The sequence below is a fragment of the Vipera ursinii genome (assembly GCF_947247035.1).
Source record: "Vipera ursinii genome assembly, chromosome: 3".
Taxonomy (NCBI): Eukaryota; Metazoa; Chordata; class Lepidosauria; order Squamata; family Viperidae; genus Vipera; species Vipera ursinii.
In genome coordinates this window covers 77203999-77225019 of record NC_139516.1, presented here as the reverse complement: position 1 = coordinate 77225019, position 21021 = coordinate 77203999, and the positions used below count along the sequence as shown (strand labels likewise).

The following is a 21021-nucleotide window of genomic DNA, read 5'->3' as shown; positions in this document are numbered from 1 at the left end:
AGTGCATAATAATTGCAATCACCCAATCATTGTCATGGCAGAATTAGACCTGGGCACTGAAAGTTATCCAGTGCTTTTCTGAATGTTCAGTTGACAAGAGGACCCCCTCTTCTCATCCACTGGGTTTTGAAGAAGTGATCTTGCCAATTTTGAATGAGCATTTTAAGGCTTTAAATTTGCAACAAAACATTGTGCTTGAATAAAATCCCATTGTGGCTATTTCCAGATGGGACTTTAGTATTGTTTAGTACTGTATGTCTACGTGAACAGGACTGAAAACAAATAAATATTACATCTGAGTTAAAATCATAAAGGTTTAACCCAATATCTAAAAAGCAAGATAAGGTTTTCCCTCCTTCTCTGGGATTGTTATGTGGCAGGCAAATGCTCCACATTCTAAACATGATCAGAACTATCCTGGAAGGAAAATGAATTTTCAGCTGCCTTTTATAGTGAGCTGATGCTAATTTGATTTTACAGGCAAACTGTGTATGGTAATCTAATGCATTTAAAATTTTACTGTGCTGGTAGTTCTGTTTCAGTTTTAGAATATATAGGTTAGCAAAGTTTTAAAATTATATTTTTGCTCTTAGGTTAAATTATTGATGAGACTTATTTAAATGAGCTTTCTATGAACACGAATGTCAACTTTCATCCTAAGCAAAGAGATGAAGGAACTGAGTTTTAAATGTATTCAAGACAAATAGTCTGAGTTACAGGTTTTTTTTTAAAACAGTCTTCCGCATATGTGTCTGTTTTCACTCAAATGCTGAGATCTTTAGCTTATAATAACTTCCCAGAGCACATCTGTTTATTTGGTTTAATTACTGCAATCTAATACCTTGACATTTTTATTTAAGAAATACCATTAGAAAAAGTAGAGTGAAATCTATCAAATAACTGACCTTGATTAAGGGTTGAAGTGCTATTGATATCACCTGAGATAAAAGAAGATTCAGATTGCTTTCTCACAGTATCATTCCACATTCTTCTTATTCGGCTCTGTTAAATATAAAGAAAATCAGGTGGAACTGTCACATCTCAAATGGGTGCAGAAGACCACTACTGCTACTTTATTGCTAGCCCCAATCATCTCATGTGATCTCTTATGTAAGCCCTTTTCTTGAACACAATAGTATTCACTTCCAAGTCAATGTGTTCCAGACTATGCTGTTAATTTTCTTTTGCGTAGTTAAGTGTTATGCATATTATTAAAATCAGGCTGCTGAAAAAGAGTCAGGAGTTATACTGGATATGTTATGTGCTCGGCTTCAAACTGAAGGCAAATGAAGTTTTGGTGCCTTTTAGGTGGTGTTAATTAAGCGTGTGGCATTTTATTTTCTCTCCAGGTTGACCAAGGGATGCTGACAGAAGAATTAACAAACTTGTGGTCCAGTCAAGTTCCGCTAATCTCCTCACAGGTTTGTTGTGGTGGGGAGGACAGGAGGAGGGAATATTAGGCATGTTTACCACCTTCAATTATGTATGAAAATAATAAAGGCGGAATAAAAGACCTAAACAAATTTGAGGCCTGAGATGTTTGTGTAATTTACGTGTTTTATTAAAGTTTTTCTAATCCATGTCAGGATTACTTTCCAATACTTCCACAGCAGCTGAGCTCTAGTATGAAGGAAAGTTAAGGAGTTAAATATTTGTGAAGCTTCAATTATGTTTAAATTGAAGAAGTTATAATTCATCAGTACTTTCAAAAGAAGAGACTGGATACAGAAACATACACCCATACACAGAGACAAGACACATACAGAAAAGAGAGAGAAAATGCAGTGGCCTAGTCCCATTCTCAGTTCATCTCCCTGGAAAAAAATGTAATATAAAAATCTGGGGGAAAAATATAATGTAATATAAACATGAGGGCCTTATTCACGGAAATAATTTTGTTTAAACAGAAATTTATCACTAGTTATAGGTGCCCTTGTGGGTCATTCGGTTCTATTTAAATACAACAACCACAGGTTTTTTTTTAAGCAGATAAAAAGATCCTGGAAAAATTGACTGTATACGTATGCAAAAGGCTGTCTACCATTTTGCTTATGCACTCCAAACATTTTCTTCAAACATAATCAGAAGTCAAACCCCACAAATGCATGACAAACATTATTTCAAACAGTGAGGTCTTGTTTGTATTTGACAACTGCATACATTCAAAAGTGCAGGTGATACCCAATATGCAGCAGTTCATCATGCAGTTGATTTTCCAGTTTTGCTAACAATGCCTTTATTTTATATACAAAAATGTTTTTGAAATATGTATCTAAAAATCCATCAGGAAATATTTTCTGAAACTTTTCTTTACAAGTTTTGCATCTGATTTGCTTTATGATCTTTGTAAAACTTTATTTTATAAAGTTGCATTCAGTCATTTTCTAATCAGAGAATGATTCTTTAAATCTATCTGTGGATGGGCCTATTAATCAGTGAAGGATTTAAAACTACCCCCACAAATTCCAAACTTTCAGAAATGTTTGAATTGGCATACAATTTGTATGTGTATGTATGTGTGTGTATCGAAAGACTGTCAACAGGGCTGTTATAATGAGAATACAATTAGTGCATCTAAACAGAACATATCTCAATAGGCTGTTTGATAACCAAGATTAATTAAAAGATGCTATCATTAGAAATACTGTCAAAATGTTTGTTACCTGGGTGCCAGAGGAATACCGGGCACTTGTTCGTGTTGTTGATGCTTTTACTGAACTGTGTGGACTCTCTGTGGGCAATCCACCACAGCAGTATGAATGTCTGAAGCACTTGCCATACTCCTTGCGTACCTATATGTGAATAACAAGGATTGCAATTAGATACATTTACGTTTTCCTTTTTGAAATGTATTTCTATATAATAAAATAAAGCATATAACAGTGTTAGACATCCAATTAAACATGAACATTCTCCGCGGGAGACCACCGTTCCTCAGATAGTCGGGTGTGAGTCTCTCTTTATGAGATTTGGCTCTGGGGCGCAGTTGGGCTTGCTGCTCGTGTACATTTCGCCTAGTCGCGTAGCGGCAGCCCTGCCCGAGCTGCTCGATGTCCTCTCAGGGTTGGTGGTTGAGTTCCCCAAACTTATAGTTTTGGGAGACGTCAACCTACCATCCCTGGGAGGTTCATCTGAGCTTGCTCGGGAGTTCATGGCTTCCATGACGGCCATGGACCTGACGCAGATAATTTCTGAGCCAACTCATGAGGGAGGCCACACCCTTGACCTGATTTTCTTATCTGGACGGTGGTTGGATGATCTTGGTGGGGGCTTTCCACTTACTATGCCCCTGTCATGGACCGATCATCACCTCCTGCGGCTGGTCTTCCATTTTGCCACCCCTCGCCGTGGAGGTACGGAGCCAACTAGATGGTACCGCCCCAGACGCCTAATGGATCCTGAGAGATTCCAAGCGGCGCTGGGGTCTCCACCTGCCTCCATTGCTCACAGCTCGGCGGATGCCTTAGTGGAAGCCTGGGAAAGGGCAGCCACTGAGGCACTCGACCGGGTTGTACCCTTGCGGCCCCTGACCCGGCGCAGATCCCAGCGAGCTCCATGGTTCTCCGCGGAGCTCCGGGAGATGAAGCGGCGGAAACGGGGCCTAGAGAGCTGCTGGAGGTCCAGCCGATCTGAACCCGACCGATTGCGGTTAAGAACCTACATTAGGTCTTATCTCGCTGCGATGAGGGAGGCGAGGTGTAATTACTTCTCTACCCTCATCGCGTCCGCAGACAATCGCCCGGCCGCCTTGTTTAGGGTGACTCGCTCCCTTCTTAATCAGGAGGTGAGGGAGGATCCCTTGCAGGGTCGTGCCGAGGAGTTTGGTCAACATCTGTCGGATAAAATCGCTCGGATTCGGACCGGTTTGGACTCCAGCTGGGCAGAGTCTGACGATCAGGACACGGGCGGTCTTGTCAATGTTATCTGGGAGGAGTTCGATTCTGTGACCCCTGATGAAGTGGACAGGATTATGGGGAAGCTGAGTTCCACCACATGCTTATTGGACCCGTGCCCTTCTTGGCTGGTTTACGCAGCTAGGGAGAGGACACGAGGCGGGCTCCAGGCGGTTATATCTGCTTCTTTGAGTGAGGGTTATTTCCCCACCGTCTTGAAGGAGGCGGTGGTGAGACCTCTCCTCAAGAAGCCTGCCTTGGACCCAGCTGTATTGAACAACTTCCGTCCAGTCTCCAACCTTCGCTTTCTTGCGAAGGTTGTTGAGAGTGTGGTGGCGCATCAGCTCCCTCTGGTCCTGGATGAAGCGGATTATCTGGACCCTTACCAATCGGGTTTCAGGCCCGGGCACAGCACGGAGACGGCATTGGTCGCTCTGGTGAATGATCTCTGGAGGGCTCGGGATAGGGGGTATTCCTCTGTCCTAGTCCTATTAGACCTCTCGGCGGCTTTTGATACCATCGACCATGGTATCTTGCTGCAGCGTCTCAGGGGATTGGGAGTGGGAGGCACGGTTTTTCAGTGGTTCTCCTCCTATCTCCTGGGACGCTCGCAGTCGGTGTTGGCAGGGGGGCAGAGGTCGTCCCCTAGGACTCTCGCTTGTGGAGTTCCTCAGGGGTCGGTCCTCTCGCCTCTCCTGTTCAACATCTATATGAAGCCGCTGGGTGAGATCATTCGTGGTTTTGGAGTTGGGTATCATCAATATGCTGATGATACCCAACTTTTTATTTCGACCCCAAACCACCCCAGTGATGCCCTCGCTGTGATGTCCCGTTGCCTGGAGGCGGTTCGGGTCTGGATGGGGAGGAACAGACTTCAACTCAACCCTGACAAGACTGAGTGGCTGTACATTCCGGCTTCCCGAGACACCTGGGATGTTCCACCTCTTTCTATGGGGGGTGAGCTTTTACCCCCTGTGGATAGGGCTCGCAACTTGGGAGTCCTCCTAGATTCACGACTCACTTTGGAGGATCACATAGTGGCCGTGACTAGGGGGGCTTTTGCCCAGGTTCGCCTGGTGCGCCAGTTGCGGCCCTATCTGGATCGGGAGGCCTTGTGTACGGTCACTCATGCGCTCGTGACCTCTCGCCTAGACTACTGTAACGCTCTCTACATGGGACTTCCCTTGAAGACTACTCGGAGGCTCCAACTGGTACAGAATGCGGCCGCGAGAGTTGTCTTGGGAGTTTCCCGGTACTCCCATGTTACACCTTTGCTCCGTGAGCTGCATTGGTTGCCAGTTGTCTTCCGGGTAAGGTTCAAGGTTTTGGTTATGATCTTTAAGTCCCTACATGGCATGGGTCCGCGATACCTCGAGGACCACCTGCTGCCGGCGTCGACTCCCCTCCGCCCTGTGCGCGCCCACAGAGAGGGCCTCCTCAGGGTGCCTCCTGTCAAGGAATGTCGACTGGTGGCCCCCAGGGGGAGGGCCTTCTCTGTGGGTGCTCCGGCGTTATGGAATCAACTGCCGGTCGAGCTCCGGATGGCATCAGACCTCCGATCCTTCCGTCGCGGGTTGAAGACCCATTTATTTGAACTAGCGGGTCTGGCCTGATGGGGGTACTTGGGTTTTTTATTGGTTTGTTTTAGTATTCTGGTTTTAACTTGGGCATTAATTTAATTATTTTTTAATGTTTGTATTGGTGTTTATATTTATGCCCTGTGAACCGCCCTGAGTCCCTTTGGGAGAAGGGCGGTATAAAAATCTCAATAAATTAAATTAAATTAAATTAACATTGTACTTAACATTATTTTGCAACATTTACGATGTTCGGGGGACTGGTTCAGTACATTCCCAATTATATTCCCAAATACTGATTACAGGGGAAAAATAATGACACCTTATTTGGGGGCCAAAGTATAAGGTGGCACTCCAGAAATTTTCCTTAGTAAAACTAGGCCACCTGCAAATGGCTGGATTGCTATGGTCTGCAATGGAGAAATATTCTAGTATTTTCCATAAAGTCCTGTCCCTCGAGTGGTAAATTTTGCACATGATAGATTAGATTAGATTAGATAGATTTTTTCAGTAATTAATTCATGTTCCCCAAATATAGGTAGTCCTCATTTACTGATTGCAACAGGGATGGGCAACTCTTGCTATAAGTGATGTGATCGCAAACTGAAAAATGATGTGATTGTGCCAATTTACATCAGTTCTGCAAATCACCACAGGTTGTTAATGAGATGTCATCTGACTACAGCTTGTAACTTCCTACCAACTTCCTCATTGACTTTCCTTGTTGGAAGTTGTCTTTGAAAGTTGCGAATGGTAATCACATACAACTATAGAAAATGTGAGCCAGCTGCCTAGCATCCAATCACAATTATGTACTGAGAGGATACTGCAAAGGCAGCAACTTCACATCTCGTCGTAAATCTCATTTTTCAGTGCTATCATAGCTTTAAATAATCACTGAATGAGTGATCTGTAATTGAGGACTGCCTGTACATTATTCCATTGGTCAGTGATTTGGGTACAAGTGTATCAGCTAAGTATTTTCTGTTAATACATAGATGATCATTCCACTTATTTTAAGCACTGTGATCATGACAGGATATTGAATTTTCAAGACAGAACTGAATAGTTTCAAATAGCACCTGCTCTCTGAATGTAGTCTAGTTTAAATCATCAATCAATGTTTCAAGATATTAAACATGGTTTTCCCTTTCGTATTACAGTATGTAACAAAGGCAGATATCTCTATGAACACGCTCAAATATTGAGACCATCCAGGCACTTTTCTCTCTGTCACAGCATCTGAGTACCTTTGGCTATAAATCAAGATATTTTTTTTCTTGTGGCTGCACACAGATTTTGGGAAATCCCAAACAACAGAGGCCCCTCTGGTCATAGCATATACCTGTTAGCAATGGAACGGGAATGGAAAAAAAAAATATTTAACTTAAGGAATGGGCTTGCTTTTTCAGCTGTTCCTTGTTTTAACCTATACTGACTTTAATTATGTTTTTACTGTTTGCTGTTTTGGTACGCATTCATTTGCGATTACTATTTTATTTCCCGATGACACTGGTTTTGGCTAACCTTTTTCATATTTCATAGAAAGACAAGTACTGCACATAAGATTAAATATAAACATTACAAGATTGTATAATTATGTTATATAAATATAAGATTAGCAAATAATATTGGATTCCCAAATGAGCAGATAGCGAGGGTACCATCATGTCGTGCCAAGGAAGAAACACTGGCCGGATGTACTAGTCCTTCTGATGGGAGAACCTTCCATTCAAATATATTCTACAAATAGCTTTTCACACAGATGCAACCAAATGACACTAAACTAAATTTGTGTTGAATATGCATGAACATATCACAACACAGAAGAGAATGAGCCTATTGATTTTAAGGGATGATAAATGTGGCTGAGTTCAAAAACTAAAGCCCTGTACTGATAAATAACAGAAATATTTCACGGGCATGCATATCTATCAATTAAAAGATGCCAACAGCTATGGACTTCTACCCAACAGATCCTCTCATTGTGTCCTAAATATCACTCTCTGAGGCTGATTTTGTCTAATTGTCTATACTGCTGCAAACATACATTTTCTGTTGGACTGCACATTCCGCTGCCATCATTTCTAAATTACAGCTTACTGAAAACCGAGGTAACAGAACTATCATCTTGTCAGGATTGGAAACATAATTGTTTTCACTTTCCCAATTTTATTTCTCTGCTCAATTTAGTGACCACTAGCTATAACCAAATAAAAAGACTGCATTACTTACATAGAGAAAAAAAATGGAACAATATCCAGTAGCAGAGAATGAAGCTTTTAAACTTCAAATGGCAATCTGAATGACATTGGAAGTATGAATAATCTTGACTTACTTTATCTACTTTTCTTACACTCGAATGGGATTTTGCTATGACTTTGTTGTGCTGGCTTTGCTTACGATAAAAACAAGGTGCTGCATGTTTCAAAATATTAACACTATAAATATAGTGCACCTTTGTATTTATGATTTTGAAAACAACAAAAAAACCTTAATACTCTATACTGAAAAGGCCTTCAATACTGTCCTTTTAATTTTTTTTAAAGGTAATATTTAATTCTGGCAAATTTACCCTTATAGATGATAATAGCTGTTTCAGGAAAAATCACTGTAGAAGTATGTATAAAAGTTGCAGCATACAAATTAGGTGTCACTAAAATTATAAACAAATTCTGAAATGCTGTTTTGATTTTAAATGCAAAAGGTTGCTTCTCTCTCAGTCTTTACACAAGTAGTATACATATGTGATGTATTACAAATAACTAACTCAGTTACATCTTTTTAATCTAAAGATCTTAATGTAATGCAATACTCTTGAATCAAGAATCCCCAAACATAATCCCAATGTGATTAGATTTTACTTATGGGTTATTCATTTTTTTTGTTTTATTATTATATTTCAAGATTTCTAAATGTAATCTTTCATCATTTAATTTTTGACACAATGATTTTTTATTGATGATATAAAACTGCATTTTTTTCGTAAAATGGTAAACTATTATTAAGGTTACTTTGATAAACAAATAATATATTCAACTTACTGGAATTTAAAGTCTATGCTAGAACCAGCAATTGTTAACTTTATAGTTAATTATATTCAACAATATTTTCTATTAGAGCATTATATGTTCTAATTAAAGACATTCTGCTTCTATAGTACATAAAAAACAACAACAGCAACACCATACCGGTTCCCTTAAATAGCTTGCTGATAAAGTACTTTTGATAAAAACATTTTTCAGGAATTCTTATACATAGTGATCTAATCAATAACTTCTAGATTGATATATTATTCTACTGTATTTTTTTTCAGATTTATCATTTAGAGTTTTGCCACGTGGTTCTTGGTTCCAACAAAATAAAAGAAATAAACTATATGCTAAATATGTAATGCTCGTTAAGAAATGTGCACTTTGTGTCAAAAATTTATACATGCAATCTTTGTGAGGAAAAAAAATGTATACTTAAAATTGATTTTTGTGCACATTTTTTTTAACATTCAGTAAGTTGGAGAGGGAGAAAACCAATGCAAGATTCACACTGATATTTTGATTCTATTATAAAACAACAGATGACTAAAATTTTTGTCAACAAGAATTTTTTCTTGTTTTTCCTTTCAATGTGGTCTATAGTTTGTCACATTTATGGTATATATTTTGTTATTCATTACAGATAAACACATGCAAATGAAACTATCTGGAGATGACTCACTTTCTTCTGCAGCGCGCAATGAAAGATGAAAATGAACATTCCCTGGAAAGCGTTAAATACTGTGAAGAGGTATGCCATCACAATAGTCTCCTCGTTGATGTAAAGCAGTCCAAAAGACCATGTTAGTCCAAGAAGACACAGGAGAGCAAATGCACCTAAAGCCCAAGACCTGAAAAATAAAATAAAATTAAGCAAGACTACTGAGTTTAAAATAATAATAATAATCATCTCAGCACAATTACAAACTTATGCATTACATTTTCACTTGCTACGGTTATCTGTGGCTAGGTTTGCATTCAGACATTAAAAAATAGACTTTCGACTATTAAAAAAGGAACAGTCCTATCCTTTAGGGAAAGCAGCAGTGGTAGATGAGCCCTTTCTCTCATTCACGACTGAAAACGGACAGTACTATTTTGAAATGAAAAAAAATAGAATCCACGATCCTTTAACCTTTTATCTCTTATATACGTGTGTGTGTGCATTTTATAACAAATATTTAGTCATTAATAGAAGCCAGTTTTTTAAAATGTGTTTGAAATTTGACATAACATACACAGATAAAATAGTTATGCAAGGTTTATATGGCAGTTCAGTAGCCCATAACCAGAAGCTCAAAAACTCCACTAAACTAAGACTATATCTTCTAACTTTCATAGGAAAGTGTCTTGCTGAATGTGGTTAAGTATGTGGATTTAGCAGCAATATAAAATCTTTAAAGGATTTCATAATGAATAGTTTCGGGTGGGGGGGAAGAAAAAAGAAAGAAAGAAAATCGCAGAGGACGGCACAGAATGAAAAGGGAAAAGGGATTTATTCATTGCATTCCACATCTAACTAATGATCTTACTTGATAAATGGCTTATTATCTTCATAGCTAGAAAGCATTATAAGCAGAAAAGAGAAACAAAATTATTAGACAAGAAATTTAATTTGAAATTAATAAAAAAGCATTTTAGTAAAGTTCATACAAAAATTAGTTTAAAAGGAGAGAAATTCAAAGTGCAGATGCAAGCAATTTAAAATAATAAAGGCATTTAAGAGTTGAAAAGAGTTTAGCAAATTAGATATTTTGATTCATTAAAATTAGGGACAATCCAGGAAATTGTCCAAATTTTCAAGTTTTTTTTTCTTTCTTTTTTTTTAAGTCATGCTTTAAATTTGTTAATATAGGGTTCTATCTTACCCAGGTAAGTCCGTATTATAGTAGCCATCACAAACACGGTAATTACTGGTGTAGATGAGAAGACAAAAAGAGGAAGAAAAGGAAGAAAAGAGAGAGATGCTAAAGATTAGCTCTCTCTCTCTTAACATGCAACATGCAATGAAGTTGATATTGTGACCTATCTAAGCAATATCTAGTTTGCAATGTTAGGTATCTTGCAAATTTACCCTAGTCACATTCTATTTTCAAAGACAATTTAAAAATCCAGTCTCCAGCACAATTGCTTGGAACTTATTAGAGCTTTCTTCTTATGATAAAATTTATTCAGCCCTCCAGTATCAGACTAATACAATAACCTAGCCTGAAATAACCCTATGACTAAACGGTAAAAAGCTGGAATAGGCAACACAAGACTGAAGTGTTTTTCACTAGAAAACCTCAAATCAATTTCTACTCCTTAACCACACAAACAGCATGGACTGAAGCCGAAAGTGAAGGCTTTATGTTGCCTAGCTCAGCCTGAAGTATGATCCACCACTGTCAGTTTTATTAAATTAAACATTGCTTCAATTTCTGGAAAAGAGAGCATTAAGACAAAAATAATTATTTGTTAAATTAGCATGAAAAGGAATGGATAACCATCAAGATAGCCACAGTAATAGGAGCAAACTATCTTAGGAGGTCAGAATTATGACTGGGGAAACTGCTGAGGACCCCTAACTGCTGAGAATAATTTAACAAAACAAGCCCAGCAGAACAACATCAGCCGTGCAGAGAGGAATGCAATTTCGAGGGGCATTTTAAATGCAAATGAAATGATTGTGCTGCTCTGGAATTTCAGGAAGGCACCAAACCAAACGCCTTTGACCACCATGCCAAGCAGAAGGTTATTTAATTTCAACCTTGTCTGTAACATTAGAGTAACAAATGTGTTGAAAGCAAGACTGGTGTTGTTCATTTCTAACTGACATCTGTGGTTCCTGGGAGACAAAGCCATGTGTTCCTAATGGAAGGGGAGCTTTCAATCAGCTGAAACAATCAGACAAATAATCACACTTTTGGATCTGAACACATAGCACTTACTTAATGTTTTCCAACCTGCTAGAGTCTGGTTTCAAAGTGTTTGAGTGCTTCACCATTTTGCACAGTGTGATCACCAGGAAGATAAGATTCAGCTGTCAAAACAAGATATAAATGAAATTAAACTACTTCAAGAAACAGGTTGATTAATGGACGATACTCCAGACTAAACAAAAAAGAGGAAAAGCTATCATTCTCCAAACTATTGTGTGACTGAGTATTTTCAGCAAAGTAGCTTCGACAGAAGATTAGATCAGTGGTAAAAATCCAGCAAATATGTTTTTCAGATAACATCTTGCATTCTTTCCAGTGTCAATCAAATTGATAGAATGCTTGTTTAAAGTTCTAGTATATTTATATAATATATATAACGCCTATTGTAAAATGTTACATTTTGCAATAATAGTAATAAAAAATAAAAACAAACCAGCATATTTAAATATGCTTCTAATATATAAGGCTACATGTATAAGGAAAAAAAACTCTGTTACAGGTGAGGAAATCTTTTATCCAAAATTAACTGCAACAGGATTTTTGTTTTCTATTTTTTTTCTTGTATATGTTGGTGGGAATATGTTCAGTGCATGGATTGTCTCCTTTTCAGGTAAATATATTTCTGTGTCATAACGCAAGGTAATAATATAAACACAAAATTCAAATAAACAAATCCTCTTCCGATTGTAAATAGTTACTGTTTCCACAATAGATATTAAGCCACCTATTTAATTTGTTCCTACAGTGAAAATTACAAAATGATTTCTGAATCCCATATAAAATTGGCAAATGAAAAATTTAAAGTATTAAATAACAAAATCAAAAATTTGTTAAAAGTATAAAAGAGAAAGACAAATACAAGGCAGTAATTTTAGCATGACGTGATAGTTTATCATCAAATAACTTCAGTTATAAATAATTCATCTAATGGGTAGATACTCACAACATTAATTTTAGCCCCTCCCACACTTTTACAGGAATAAATAACAACCCATGATTCCCTTCTCGTTCGCTGAACAATCCACAGAACAAATTATAGGGTCCTTTGCATTCTATAAATTTCTTAGTAATTATTTTATTAACTTTTTCAATGGCTGCTTACTTCACAAAGTTAAAATGAGCATGCCATAGAATAAAAGGTAAAGGCAAAGGTTTCCCCGCACATGCGTGCTAGTCGTTTCCGACTCTAGGGGCCGGTGCTCATCTCCGTTTCAAAGCCGAAGAGCCAGCGTTTGTCCGAGGACGTCTCTGTGGTCATGTGGCCGGCATGACTAAACGCAAAGGCGCACGGAACGCTGTTACCTTCCCACCATGGTGGTCCCTATTTTTCTACTTGCAGTTTTTTTATGTGCTAGGTTGGCAGAAGCTGGGACGAGTAACAGGCGCTCACTCTGTTACGCGGCACTCGGGATTCGAACCGCCAAACTGCCGACCTTCTGATCGACAAGCTCAGCGTCCTAACCCACTGAGCCAAAAGATTACAAATTCCAAATCATGTATCTTCTATTTTTCTGCTCCTCTTATGTCCATTTGACACAGGTCTATTTCCTGAAATAGGAGATCCGCGATCTAGTCTTTTTCCACACAAAACTATTATTGCCAGTCTCGGAAAAGGTAAATATATTATTCCTAAGCTACGTAATCAAACTCTTAGTGCCCTGTTCCCATTGCTTTGCGATTGTGGTGGTTTCGTGGTGTGACTGGTCCTTTTTCTACCTTGCAAAATGGTTTTATGACTTACACTGACAGAACTGCTCATATTTTATGTGTATTGATATTCATATTGCCTGTGTGGAATTTCTGGCCCCAACGCAGAGAGAAATTACAACCAAGGGGCCTATATTCAGATCTTTGACATATTGCATAATGGCATTGGCTGTCTCTTGGAAATTGAACCTTTGGCTGATACAAAAAGAATAGCTTGTACAATGATCTGCCAATATTTTGGCAGCAATAAAATTTAAAGCTGTGGTTGATGTAAGTATTTATATTAATCACATTTTATCATGTTGTCCTTTGTTTTCATGGCTTAAAGTATACATAGTTTAGGTCAAGGCAGTAGGGGGTTTTTTTTGTTTGTTGTAAAGACCCCACTGGGACCAGTCAATGAATATTGTGAGTTTTAATACTGCCAGAGTTACTAAGCAGGCATATACATAGAATGAAGGCTACTGCTAAGCTTGTAAGCCGCCCTGAGTCTTCGGAGAAGGGCGGGATATAAATGGAATTAAAATAAATAAATAAATAAGTGGGTATAAATGAAGCTGTTTCATCTTTTATTTTCATGTTTCTAATTTATTTCTAACTTGCTTCTTAGACTGCCTAGGACTATCAGCATATTAACCAAATGTTACTACTGATATAAATATTATATGTCAAAATTGTTGTATTCAAACATATGCATTTATTTATTAAAATTAAAGCCTGACCTATGCTGCATATCATGAGCCAGGTATTCATAGGTATTAATTGTGAAAAATAGTTATGATTCCCCCCCCCAAAAAAAAAGATGCACAAATGCAAAATTCCCAACACTAGTCCTATGTGGGCTGGTCAGGAGTGAAATTTAATTTGATCTTCGTTGTTCTCATTTAGCACCATAACTACTAACCACATTAGCTATCTTCAACACTTTCCTTTTTAAGCTACAAACATTACCCATGGCTATTATATATAAGCTAATATCATCTAACTGTTTCAGACGTCATCTGTCTTATATAGACAATTATTTATGTGCCATCCATTTTCTCTAGAGGTGACTCTGGACATGTTACAGATTTAGTGATTTAAGTCCAAAATACCTGGAAGGAGTTCCTGATATGTGCCATTATAATTTACTTCGTGCTCTCTGTGTCAATAAACTATTAATGAGTGGAATCAGCCTAAAATGGAATTCTTGTTGCAAAATTTGGATGTAATAAACGAACAAATGCAACTTAATCAATACATTTGGAAGCTTCTGTTGAAAGAAGAAAAAATGGATAGAAGAAATTGGCCTTGTATTTTATCCAGGATGATAAATCTTCTGCAAGTGATGGAGGGAGGGGAATGGAGTGGAAATGAAAGTGTCTTAAAAGTACTATAAATCCAAGATGATGTCCCTATGATAACAATGCATAGGATGCTTGTTCTCTATATCTTAGTGAATATAATATACAAAGCAATAAACCCAAGTTCATTATCTGAAAAGCAACACTTAGAAACCTTTCAAATATCAGCAAAGCATTTATATAATCTTTCCTAAAACTATCACAATGAAAGAACAGCATCATGATGAACAGTGGCAAAGTCTCCTAAAAGATAACTGCCATAGTAGACTCCTGTTATTAACCATGACAACAACGACAACAACAACAAAAGGCAAACCCCAGTCTTCCATATTTTATCCTGTTCCTGAATACAAGTAGGTAAGTTGGGTGGTGGGGGAGGTTATGTTTTGATGTTACAACTTTTATTTTGCCACACACCTCCTCCTATAGGCCTATGATTTTGTCCCTTTCAGTCACAGAGAAGGAAAACAAGCAAACAAGAAAGGAAGCAAACAAATCTCCTTTGAGTAACTTGAACCCTAGGATACATTTATAAGCTAAAGAACTTCAGGCAGATTGCTATATTACTGGGAAATATGAGAAGCTAAAAACAGCTTGAAATGGTAGTCTACTTAAATAGAAGTGGGAGCCTTTCTCTCAGGACACATTCCTGCAAGCTGCAGTAGGCTTTCCAATGACTTTGGGCTTCTAAAAATAATTTGGAGCAATTTTTAAAGATGGGAATGGAAATGGAATGGAAATTTCCCATGGGGTGAAATCATACTGTCATAGTTCAGTTTTTTTTTTTTTACCAAACTTCAACAGCACGATTTTAGGCATTCGAGTACATGAGAACTAGAAGTTTGCCTCTAAGAGGATTTTCATTCCCATTCTCGCCCAATATCGAAAGTGGGGAAAAAAAAGACTGTTTTATATTTATTATTCAGCTATTTCCTCACCTCCTTTCCTTGTAAGTGATTTTATAAAATGGATTGCTTGAATTTTATACTTCAATCCTAAATTCCCAATTCTATAAAGTTGGAAAACTCTCCTAGCTGGTCTAATGTTCATTAGTTCATGCTGACAATGGTATCTTATTTTAATAATTCAATGTAATAATAACAAGATAAAATAATATTTTGTATGACCATAAAGCCAATATGTTTAAGCCTTTCCCTTTCCTTTAATTATGGGAAAACTTTGGAATGTTCACTATATGATAGTTCCCATTTTATCCAAACTTCTTGAATTTAAATACCCATGAAACATCCTGTATATAATTTAAAGCATCTTAAAATGTAAGTTATGTTCACAAAATAGGAGAGACTTTGTCCATATTTGGATCAGCAAATCAAAGGTTAGTGTCTAGTATTTTATTGCCTCAGAACAATAAAAATCCAGATACAATAAGGGCACTGGGGGGAGTTAATATTTACCTTCTTAAAACAGGAATTATAGAACTGTTTTTCACCATTCATGAGACAAAATCTTTTTTGTGAAATGTTTGTGTAACATTTCAGGATGCAATTCCTGAAAGTTCAGGAAGCTTTTTCACCAAAGCCCAACATGAATGGTAAGCTTATCAAGTAATTTGGAAATGTCCAAGATGAATGTGAATTTTTGGGGGGTGGGTGGGGGTGGTGCTACTGATTGTAGAGTTTAAAAGAGCATGTGGTTAATTTTAGAGCCAACAAATCCACTTAACCAAATCTTAGTTTAAAAATTTATTTCACCTAAGCTGGAAGACCTGACATGGATTGAATTTTTTTTAAAAAAGGGAACACCATGCTGAAGTAACCTCCCTGAACAGCACAAGTTCTGACTCTATTTGTCATCTCTGTAGGTTTTTTTTGTTGTTGTTTTTTTTTAAAAAAAAACACTAGCAATTCAGCTCCAAAATGGCTCTAGAGCCTTCTCTTTAACCATACAAGCCCTATTCCTCTCTGGAACATGCAGTGTGGAGACGACTTCTAAATGCGTTGGAAATTGAACTCTCACTGAACTGGATGAATTATTAAAATTGCAGATGGAGCTAACCAAATGACAAGAACAGTTCGTGACGTGTCATGATCCAGGCTTCATTAAATCATTTCAGGCATACTAATAGTTTTCTGCCATTCATTACTTATACACAGAGTTTTACATAGATATAACAGCCCCGGTTTCCCATAGGTAAAGACCAAAAAAAATTCTTAGACTAGGGTGGCATAACAAAAACTTTCCTTTTTAACAAAGCGGAAAAATGATCCTGAAAATATACCGTTCTTTACTTACTATCTAAAGTCAATTTAACACTACAGCAGCATAAAGCATATTATGAATTGTTTTTTCACGACATCATTTCTTTTTATAACTTACTTACATTTAAAAGAAGTTGGATTGGAGATTTTGTCACAATCAACTGACTTTATAATTCTTTGTTTTTTAAGTACAGAATGTATTTTTAGCTCCTTTTGTTGTTGAGTTACATAAATATCAGGAGGAAATTCAACAGATTAAAGGGAAGAATTCCTTCCAACTCCAAAGTCTCTTTCTCAGCAATTCTTTGTTTCTAATTTATAGGAACAATAAGAACTGTATACTATTTCTCCCTCATTCTACTTCAGCCCTTTGAAGCCAGAATATATAGGAACAAATCCCATTCTTCTTTACAAAAGTGATTTTAAAATGCAATTAATTGTATCAGTAAATGAGGTAAAATTTTTACTTTTGTTTTTACTTTTTACTTTTGTTTTTAAATTTAAAAATGTAAAATGTCAGTTATATTGTTTACGTATGTTATTCATATTTTGCCAATTAATTTGATGCAATAAATTAATTTTAAAAATTAAAATTAAAAATATTAAAAAAAAATATTAAACATTTAACAATCCTGAACCTGCTTTATAAAAATATTTTAGGGAAATTAGATTTTTTTAACCTCTCTCAAATTTATCATACTAGAAATATATACAGTAGATTTATTCCAGTTTTTTAAAATAAATATAGCAGTTCAAACAAAGAACATTTATCTGCCTATCTCAAAAACATTATATTATGGAAAAAATATATATTCAAACAACATTAAATAGGTATTTTTCTTGAATTACATATATTACACTACATTTGCACATTTTAAAATATATAAACATGTATTTTAACTACACAAGTTGTTGCTGTCTCAGCACTTAAATTTAAGATTACAAATTTTGCACTGAATTCAAAGATTCTGGGTGCCTAAATATTTGTTACTAGGCAACAAATTCTTCCTTTCAAGGGAGGGAAACAAGGACAACCACCCCCAATTTATGTTATTAACACAAGTGAAATATTCATAAGATAAAACAGTCTTTTTACTAACAGTTAATATTCATCCCTTACAAATTCTCTCAACTAGTTTCTAAATGTTTATTAACAATAGCTTACACATTATAATTTTTTTTCTATAATAAAGAGGGTTTTAAAAAAAAAAGTAGCCAAAGTCTCTAATCCTCAATTATTTTGTAAGAAATTCTTCATCAAATCCATATTTCTCCCAACCAAGGCTTTCAAAAATATGTGGCATATTTATGAAAGTAAATAAATGGTTAAATGCTAAGAGCAGCTTTTGAAGTGATAACGCAAGCATGGCCAATATTTTCATAATGAAGTTAATCTTAAATTCTTGAATTATGTTGATTGTCCATTTATGCTTATGACTCTTGTTTGGCTACAATATTCACATTCAACTATTCTTGAATCATTACACCTCCTTTTTTTTTTGGTGGGGACGATTAGAGGGCAATGCAATTGTCAGAGAAGAATTACTGCAAGGAACTCTGCAGTGATTGCTACCTGCTGTTTCATATTTTCTGAAGTTGGGAATACTGTTCCCAAAGGCCTTCCACTTCTCAGCCTAAATGATTTGCAGGATAATAATGTCATGGTTGGCAAATAATAGTGGACTCTAACTGTATATGGTCAATACGATTAAAGCCCATCGCCCTGATTTCTATTCTGACCTGGTTAGAAGAAAGCAGCAATATCTGCAGCAATGCTCAAGACTCAGACAAAATGCAATGTTTCAGAAATAAAGAGAACAAACTGAATGAAGAAGAGAGAACAATAAGCAATTTTTATAAATCATACATAAACACATTCCCATATTCTCAAACATATCTATTAATATAGGTGTATTAAACAGACATATTTTATGCCTTCATGTATAAAAAGAGAAAGAGATGGAACAGACGTACTATTTTTAATTATATGTATATCCAGAGAAAGTGTCATTTTTACTACTCATTATTAATACCACACTTCTGTAATTTTGTTAAACTATTGTTCATCGTGAAGTTAAAAAAACAAAACAGACTTCATTATCCAAATAGTCTCTACTACATTTGTACAGATCAACCTCATTCAATGAGTTACACAGTTGAAAACATGTTGCATAAAAACAATTCATTGATATTAGCAAGTTGAACAAGTCAAGACAGTGAGCCAAATGCAAGCATATTCCTTTTTATGGGCATTGAAGAAAAGAGGTTGAAGAGAGTGAGTATAAGAAGGCTTTTCCTTGAGGGTCACACATGTTTTAACATTAAATGAGGAATGAAGAACAGCACAGTGTATTTTATTGTTTCATCTGTCCTCCATACACACTTACATCAATCACGACTTTTAAGAAGACAGATGGAAAACTTCATAGAACAGGTTCTCTAACATTACATACTACTTGAGAGGATTCAAAGAATGGAAATTGGAGGTGGAATTATCTTTTAAGTAAGGAAGCCTTTTAATGAGATAATTATTCTTCAATATAGATTACCAAACTACCGGTATATTACCAAAAAGAGCTCTATAATGAAACTAAAAATAGTCTTCACGCCGTTATGCCATAATAACCATGAACCCATTCGTGGCAATTATTTGTGATAACTCTAACCCTTGTTATTAACTTAACAATCAAATTGTCATCAGTATTATTATACTAGTAAAATCAGCTGCAAGTACAACTCTTATATATTGTGCTATGGGTTGATGATAAATAATAGCCTTTCTATATTATTCAATTCTAACTGCTGACATTGCTAGATTTGCCTGTTACCTAAATGTTGAAAAAAAGTGTGCTGGATTAGTCAATCATTATTATGCAACTTACTACATAATTTCATAGTTCTTCGTTAATTTGATGGGAAAGACCACTCACTTTAGTCCAAATTAGCATGAAGAGGACTAGTTAATTCAACAGGCCTTCTCAACTATTCTTTCCCTTTTTAAGATTGCGCCTTTCAAAAGCTAATCATGATGGTCAAATGGTTCTTCTAAGCCATATAAGGCATGATATAGGAATACAGCGGAAGGTGGAATTTGAACCAAGTGTGACTCCTTCTCCTCAGCCAACAAAAAAATTCCACTTCCCTTTGTTTTGGATTATTTGTTATATGAGTTATTTTCCTGTTTTTAAGTACAAGCCACTGATCTCAGTTGTGTGGCTTGTGGATAATATGGTTGCTTTGATTTATTTAAGTTGTTATAATCACTGTATTTTTTAATATAAATATTATGACACATTTTGCAATTTAGACAATTGTTTATAGAATCAGGGTACACAAACAGTACTAGATAAGTTAACTTTGTATATGACTATAAAGGCTAATGTTGATATAATTATATTTAATAACATCTCAAAAGAAAGATGTTGGAAAGGAATTAGAGATTTCAATTTTAAATGCATGTGACAGACTGTTTATAACAAGTTATTCTAACTCTTAAAGCTAAAGGGATCTGACTCCAACAGATGACTACAGTAGTTAGAAAGCACACATAAAAAGGTGCAAACTCCTGAAAGAACTTAAATAAAAGGAATAAGAAACACTCCTATGTACACTTTCCTTACATCAGACATGTCAAACTCGCAACGTCACGTGACGTCGCATGACGTATTGGAACTTTTTCCCCATTGCCAGCAATGGGGTAGGCGTGGTTTCTTTGTGAAGCATCCGGCCCGCGGGCTGGCAGTTTAACACCCCTGCCTTACATGAGTACCACTGAGTTCAACTGATATTGTAATCATATTACAATTATACCATAAATAAATTCAATTAACTATCCATATTTAATTATTTTAATTACTCCAGTGATTTGTATGTTGCCAACCCCTCAAATGTAAGGCTGTTTACAATATTCTCAAATTAAAGCAACATAAAACATCTATAAAATTAAAATATATTTACTACTGTCCTCCAATTAAAAGTCCTTCTTTCCAAAGATTTTGCAGAAAAGAACTCTTTTCTTCCATTTATGTAAAGATCAGAACGGCGGAGGAAGCTATTTCACAGTAAAAAGTTATCACAGGTAAGTTATTTTTCCAGGCCCTAGTTCTGTTGATTTTTCAAGAACTAATGTCTCTAGTAGTTTATACCATATAGAGTATGCAGCCAGATAAAAAGCTATCTGGCTGCAAAGGTATCTAGAGACCCAAGCGATAAAACACTTTATAGGTAATCACATCATCTTGAATTGGGCCAAGAAACCTATTAGCAATCAGTGCAGTTCCTGCAAAATACATGTTATTCTACTGAACTGGCTAGCAAATGAAGAGCAGC

General features: G+C 36.3%; 1 protein-coding gene across 11 annotated transcripts in view; it reads right to left on the bottom strand.

The window, feature by feature from the left end:
- ADGRL2 (adhesion G protein-coupled receptor L2) overlaps nt 1-21021 on the bottom strand; it is a 222000-nt gene that overhangs the window by 12711 nt on the left and 188268 nt on the right. For 9 of the 11 annotated variants that reach the window (XM_083360565.1, XM_083360571.1, XM_083360569.1 and 6 more), the window contains 4 exons: nt 11433-11524; nt 9185-9353; nt 2664-2792; nt 906-1002 (listed from right to left, as the gene is read on the bottom strand). In XM_083360565.1, coding sequence (XP_083216691.1) covers nt 906-1002; nt 2664-2792; nt 9185-9353; nt 11433-11524 — 487 coding nt within the window. Of the gene's footprint in view, nt 1-905; nt 1003-2663; nt 2793-9184; nt 9354-10034; nt 10062-10370; nt 10416-11432; nt 11525-21021 lie in introns of all 11 variants that reach the window. The other 2 variants (XM_083360567.1, XM_083360573.1) reach the window with 2 other exon arrangements.